Below are 7,132 nucleotides of genomic sequence, written 5' to 3'. Positions count from 1 at the left end.
TCCCCCCCAAAAATGTCAAAGAAAAGAAATAAAGGAGAACCCTTTTAACTCCCTGGAGGGCTTGAACACCAGGAAGGAGAAAGCTAGAAATAATATATAGAAATAAATAACAGCGGGCTCAACCGTGACTTCTCTGCAGGGACATTTCAGTAACCCACTTTCGGCACTTTTCAAGGGCCTCCGGGCAAGAGTTCCTGCGTGCTGTCGGTATCGCATCGCTGACCGTTTATGACGCCACAGTGCCAGAAGAGAGAGAGAGAGAGAGAGAGAGAGAGAGAGAGAGAGAGAGAGAGAGAGAGAGAGAGAGCCGTGCCTTCCTCAAAATGCTCATCTTTTGACTAGTTTTTGCTGTGGGCTTCTTAATTAGAGACCAAACTGACAACTGATTATGGCAGTATCTTTTCATATGAAGCGCAATTAAACAAAAACACAATCAAGGCCGCCAAAGCAGTGCCAAATGCGACGATGTATTTTGAAATAAGGGAGGGGGCTACGAGCATATTCACGCCCTTCATCCACTGCTCAGACAGACTCTAAATAAATAGAAATAGATCCATAATAACTTTTAAAATTTATGGTTCGGATATAATCGGCGCAAGATCATCTCATTTGTTTGGGTTAAATGATGGAAGGTGACGGTTGTTACTGTAGTTGCATGGTGTTGTCGGACTAACCTTAAAGAAGTGAGATGGCACGGACACTTCACCCTCGCCCAAGACGTCGTATTTCATGCACGCCTTGCCTTCGTTATCGCTGTAACAAGAAACAGTGTAATGTCCGTTAATCACAACTTAGTTTAGTTTTAGTAAGAGTTTTACGGCACTTGCAACACTATAAGGTCATATAAGTGCTGAAGAACAGATGTATTACAAGACAGTAAAATACACAAAAAAGAAGGAGGAGAGATAAGGACGATAGATGTCCGATAGGAAAGAAGAAGCAAACCACACCAGAGCACCCGCCAACCACCCACATTAATCATTACTTAGTTTAGTTTTAGTTAGAGTTTTACGGCACTTGTAACACAACAGTCCATATAAGTGCCGAAGATAAGAGGTGTTACAAGTACAAGAGAGTAACAAACACAAAAAAGATGGAGGGGAGATAAGGATGATAGATGTTTGATAGGAAAGAAGGAGCAAACCACACCAAAGCACCCGCCAATCACCCAATAATTATAACTGAAATTGTGAGTCTTTGGGAAAAGAAATCAACCGCTTGTTGGTAATAAAACAGCCACTTTTCACAACTGAAAACAAATTGGGGGGGTTGTTTTGTTTCAGTTTTAGTTAATAGTTACAAGTTTTACGGCATTCGCAACATAATGGTTGCATAACCGAAGATTATGTGTTACTAGAGAGTATACAGATTTTAAAAAAAGGCGGACAGATAAGGACTATAGATAAATGTTTAATAGAAAAGTAGGAGCAAACCACGCTAGAGCACCCGCCAACCACACATAGGCCAATTAATGCAAGGGGAAAATAAGAGGGGCAGAAAAATTAATCATGCCGGGCAGAGAAGGATCAATATAAGTGCAAGGCAAGTGGGTAGCAACAACCCCAAAACAACCACACTCTGACGTACTTATACTATGTCATCAATGACGTACCATGGCAGGAACAGAGGCCCAGAGCAGACGTACACGCTCTTGTTCTCCCTGACCAGTTTCTCACGGATGTAACACTGCAGGTCAAACCATGGGCCACAGCTGAAACCAGGGACCTGCCCAAAAGCACATTGTCATTTTAAAAAGGCCGCTAGATCTAGTTAGTACAAAATGTTCTCAGCCTCCTATTGCGAGGGTCAATAAACTACAGCACCCGTGGTCAGTTCGTCTGGCTCGCCTCCACGCCTTTTAGTTTGAGTAAGGGTTTTACGGCACTTGCAACACAATAAGGTCATAATAATAAGTGCCGAAGATAAGAAGTGTTACAAGTACAAGAGAGTAGCCTATCAGACACCAAAATGAAGGAGAGATTAGGGTGATAGATTTTTTTAAATAGGAAAGTAGGAGCAAACCACACCAGAATACCCGCCAACCATTCACTTTCCACTATGGGACGGGAAAAAGCAACTTAGAAGATGTGTTTATAGTGCTGAAAACTTTGTCTCCAAAGCAGGCACTGACTAATTTGATATTAAAATCATCCCATTGACCTCTACACTTCAAATGAAAGGTACTTAGTTAACTTCTTGCTAGTCTTTAATTACAATATTGGGTTAAAAAAAACTTCTTGCTAGTCTTTAATTACAATATTGGGTTTAAAAAATATTATTCATGTACATGTAGGCCTATATTATGCATTTTGTGCATTGATAATGAACAGTAAGTTGGATTTCTATTTTGCAATGTAGGCCTGTTCATTGTTTTGTACTGAACAAAATATTTGCTCGGCCTAAGTTTGGTAACCGTTTGCCTAATATAGCTTGAAAGCATTTTCTGAAAGATCAGTTTCCAAATTACCGAAAAGATAACATAGACTTAGCAGTACTTGATTGGTTTAGTAACTTGGCAGCCTAATGGTTTCATAGTTAAGGCTGTGTCGTTATCCCATTTCAAAGACAGTGGTGGGAACTGCAGCTGTGTTGTAGGCCTAATTGTCTGTTGACGTTTCTTATGGTTAAAAAAGGGGAATCGAAACTTCAGTGCCCTTTAGAGCTGCCAATAGTATGAAAGGCAGACAGAAAATAAATGATTTAAGAATACTGTGTAAACAAAGCGATAAGGCAATTGGTATTTGTAACTTTGAGACTTAGAAATAACAGCCTATTTGTTTTCATGTTGGCGTTTGGGAACAGTTTCGTGACGTGTCAATGCAATAAACAGTCACATTCTGTCGTCAGTAATGATATGATAAATAAAACATTAGGAAGAAACAGGAGCTGATCTCACCACAGCACCCAACAGACATGACATCCTCCCAAAAAATCAACCCCCCCCCCCCCCCCCCGAAATAAACAACAAAACAAAACAAATCAAAACCCCCTTTAAAACACACCAAAAACCCAAGACCCTCGAAAGAAAGCCTCTGAAATTGAATCCGATATCAATACGATAGCTACAGAGAATGACATCAACGCAGTAATAAAAAACTGTCAGTCACAAGCCTGTTGTCTCATACTTGAGGAGAAGACGTTTTTTTCCCCCAATCTAAATGAAACCCATGAGAGTATTAAGCAAAGGGCTAGAAATACTGTTGGCTATACCGTGATGATGAAACCAGTAGGTTTGAACTTACAATAGGTACGACGTTAGTCATGACTTGGGTCTCCGCGCAGGCTTCGGAGTCGAAGGGATAGTTGGCGGGGTCTGCCATCAGGCCAAGCTCATAATCTGTGTCGCAGTAGTCCTTGACATCGGCGCGGTGGTAGCCGTGGATACGGCAGTCCGGGTGGAACTTGGGCTTCTCAATGCCCAAAGCTGCGGCGTCGTCACTAAGCGTTGCAAAGAAGCGAGGGAAAGAGTGAGTGTGTGTGTGTGTGGTAGAGAGGGGGGGGGGGGTGCGGGATTATTTTAGTCATTTTGAAATAAGACAATAATTTAGACAATCAATGGCAATCTTGGTTCAATTCGTACTAGATATCTAGATCTAGATCTAATTCCCGTTTGTTTGTTGTGTAAAGTGCATAAAAATATAGCTTTGGATGTTTGAGGGATTAAGATTTTACAGTTGTTACAATTGCTGAGGTCTCCTTTCTTTGGCAGTTTGATAATATTAGGTGGCCTTCCTTCCAGCCTGATGGTATTTCCTCCTTTTGCCAATAGAGCATAGAGAATTTCCACTAATGTGTCTTTATCTGCCTTATGGTTTTCCGGTCGGGACGAGCTGCCTTGTGGGACTTCAGTGATGTTACAGCTGCTGCAATTTTCTTTCTCGAAGGTGGTTCCGTAACTATTGTGAGGTTATTTCTGGCAGGAAGAATTTCTGGTTGGTTTTCTAGAGGTGATCTGTTCAAGAGTTGATCAAAGTGTTCTTTCCATCGGATAAGTTGCCCCTCTAGTCTTTCACTGGTATAGTGGGCTTGCTGAATCTACCTGAAAGAGTTTTTGTTGTCTGGTGTACAATCCGCAAGTACTCGTCTGTTGCTGCTCTCTCTGCCTTTTCGGCCAGGCCATTCAGGTAGGTATTCTTGTCCTTCTTGATGGAATTCTTTACCTCCCGGTTTACTTCTGTGTACTCTGGTTGTTCAGCGAGTTTCTCAGTTCAGGTACAGCTGTTGTTGACTTGGGCCTTCAGCTCTCTTCTTCTTTTGACTATGTCTAGAGAGTTCTGTGAAATCCATTCATTCCGGGTGTTGTCTGTGGGTCCTAGGGTGCTCTGGCAAGTTGAATTTACTGCCTCTTTTACCTTGTCCCAGTGTTCGCTTACTTCACATTCATCCAGATCTTGAAGGGCTTGCAATCTGTTCTTCAGTTCCAAATTGAACTCATTCTTCTTTACTGGGTCTTTCAGAAGGCTCACTTCAAACTTTTGACGACTTCCAGATGTGACTTGTGCATACTTTTTCAGCTTCAGCTTCATCTTTCCAAGGATCAAATGGCGGTCTGATGCGACGTCTGCTCCTCGTTAAACTCGGGCATCCTCCAGTGAACGAGATGAGTGAATGGGGGATGGGAAAATTTTCAGAATTGATTTTTATGATGCCATTTTCTTCTTCACCTCAACTTTCCACCTCAGCTGAGTGCCCTCCTTCCACATCTTTTTCTTCACCTCAACCTTCCACCTCTGGTAATGACATACATTCTTTGACCTCTTCAACAGGATCAAACTCTGTAACCCTGTGTCAGCTGCCATTTCTGCCTAATCTCTTAATATTATAAAAGTTGATTTCCAGATTTCACAAACCCCTCGTGTGCTGGTGCGGAAAGGACGAGTTTTGAGAAAGTTTGTGCCAAATATTTAACAAGTGAAGAAATAATGAATAATAATCTAAGCTAGACTCAGTATTCTGACTGTAACGCAAAATGTTATTGTGATGCATGCTCTAAGGTCAAAATCTATGAATGAATAGACTTCTACTTGTAACAAGGTTAAGATGGAAGAATTTTGATGAATGATGGTAAAAATGACCTGCTGTATCTTTCTTTGCTACAGATCAGAAGCCTAGTTTTTTTTTAAACTTCTGACGTGTTTTTATTTGAGGGAACAAGGGATGTTCATTGTCCAAAAAGATGGAATTAATTTTTTTTAGTGCAAGCTGTAAAGTACAATTCATCCAAGTAGGGGAATATAGAAGTTGACCAAAAAATATCTACGGATGTGTTACACCCAGGTTGTCGGTTAAAGGGGTATAAATAGGTTGCCGGGGAAAGAGTTAAATAAATCCTCGGGACCTTAAATCTAAGCGCTTAGACCTAATATATCTACTTACTTGTATGGGCATACGTTGACTCTCTTGTCGCATGGGTCATCCTTGAAGAATTTGTTGTACTGGAGATGCTCGTACACCCAGTTGGGGATACGGTTCTTGGTATCGTAGGAGATGATGAAGTCTTTGTAACGCAGGGGCTTGCAGCAAGCCGTCAGTTGTGGGAAACCAACAGTCTTTTTGATCCGATCTCCAACGTACATGGGTTCGCAGCCATGGTGATGATGATGATGGGCACTCACGCTAGGAAGACATTTTTCGAGACTGAGCATATTGGCAGCGGGTAGAGTAAGATCTTTGGGACCGTCGGCATGATTTTTTATGCCAACTGCGAGCGCGCACGCAGCATAAGAAAAGTTACGGAACATGATGTTTTAAAGTGAAGGGGGCCAAACAAATACGAAACAGACCAAAATATTAACTATGGCCTTTCTTTTCTGAGGGAGTTGTCTGTTCGTCAGATCTCGGCCTTCCTTGGGTATACACAGTGTAGCGTCGGCGAATGACGTGACAGTTCTCCTTGACAACCCACTTGTTTCTATGACGTAACAAAATAAATTTGATTGGCTTTGAGGGTTTCCATTTTTAGTGCCCCTCTTGCAGTCTTTCATTTGGGTTCTTAGATTTCTCACGAAAAATATTGTTTGACGTCATCGATTGCCGTCATTAGAATGCTTTGTACTTTCTATTTGTGAAGTCTTTGCGGCAGGGCAATTTTTTTTCTTTGTGTGTGGGGGGGGGGGGTGCATTTTTTATATGGGCTGAAAGGGAAGGGTTGGGGCGTATCGTTTTCTTGGATTAGAATATAAGACTTACGTATCTATTTACTACACGCATTCACTCTCTCACTAAGTCACTCACTCACTCACTCTCTCACTCACGCATTCACTAACTCAGTCGAAGAAAATTGATGTTAGTTATTGAGAATTTATGGCGGTGCATTCAAATTTTTAAAAAAGGAAAAGAAAAAAATAGAAAAGAAAAAAAAAAAGAAAGATAAGCAAAGGTGGCAGTGATTGATAGGATCAAATGAAAAGGTCTATCCCTGTTCTGTACCCTGCTCAGCACCTTTTGCTTATTTAAAAGTTGCAAGTATCCACCACTAAGTCCTTCTTCATCTTGATACTGGTATTAATTTCGCACTTCCATTCATTGCGATCTTCCAACATCTTCCACGTTCCAACATTAATCTCTGTTGAGATCATGTTCCTTTTGCTGGATTCTGTAGCCTATATCATAATTAGGGTCGGCCATTCTTCCTTTCGAATGACTCGCATTACTAAAAAATAAGCGACACCAGACCACCCCACCACAAAATGGCGTATATGAATGTTGCCCAGTCACTGGTTCACTACTTTATATTTACAATATCAATAACCAAGTTTGATTAGCGATAAGCTTGGAAGGTTTCAAAAATGGGAATTTCTAGATCTGGATCTTTGGGCCTACGCATGCAAGAGTGTGGATTAGAATTGGTAGAAAAGGCTGCGTAGGTGATAATTAGCATGGTTACTTCTGATAAGACCCCCCCCCCCTTTTCCCCGTCTCAAGACATACAAACCTTTACGTATTGATGACTGTTGTTTTTCAGTATCATAGATTTTTAACGGGCGGTGTCATGTCAACAATTTCCGTTTCTTTACGTGTTTCCTTGTTTGTAAATTTGTTTGTCTGAGATACTAGTATTATGTTCAACATGTTGGCACTGGATTCCTTTTTTCGTTTTGCGTGTGTGTGTGTGTGGGGGGGGGGGGGGGGG

The 7,132-nt window shown here is 41.4% G+C and overlaps 1 protein-coding gene across 1 annotated transcript in view; it reads right to left on the bottom strand.

The window, feature by feature from the left end:
• LOC101846197 (endonuclease G, mitochondrial) overlaps positions 1-5,896 on the bottom strand; it is an 8,154-nt gene extending 2,258 nt beyond the window's left edge. The window contains exons 1-4 of the mRNA XM_005092771.1: positions 5,377-5,896; positions 3,243-3,438; positions 1,613-1,725; positions 675-753 (exon numbers count right to left, since the gene is read on the bottom strand). Of these exons, the coding sequence (XP_005092828.1) occupies positions 675-753; positions 1,613-1,725; positions 3,243-3,438; positions 5,377-5,741 (753 nt within the window). The 5' untranslated portion in view covers positions 5,742-5,896. The remainder of the gene's footprint in view (positions 1-674; positions 754-1,612; positions 1,726-3,242; positions 3,439-5,376) is intronic.
• Between the last annotated feature and the right edge of the window lie 1,236 nt (positions 5,897-7,132).

The sequence above is a fragment of the Aplysia californica genome, unplaced genomic scaffold, assembly GCF_000002075.1.
Source record: "Aplysia californica isolate F4 #8 unplaced genomic scaffold, AplCal3.0 scaffold00052, whole genome shotgun sequence".
Lineage (NCBI taxonomy): Eukaryota > Metazoa > Mollusca > Gastropoda > Aplysiida > Aplysiidae > Aplysia > Aplysia californica.
The sequence above is the reverse complement of the archived record's forward strand: the minus strand, read 5'-3'. Positions and strand labels throughout refer to the sequence as shown.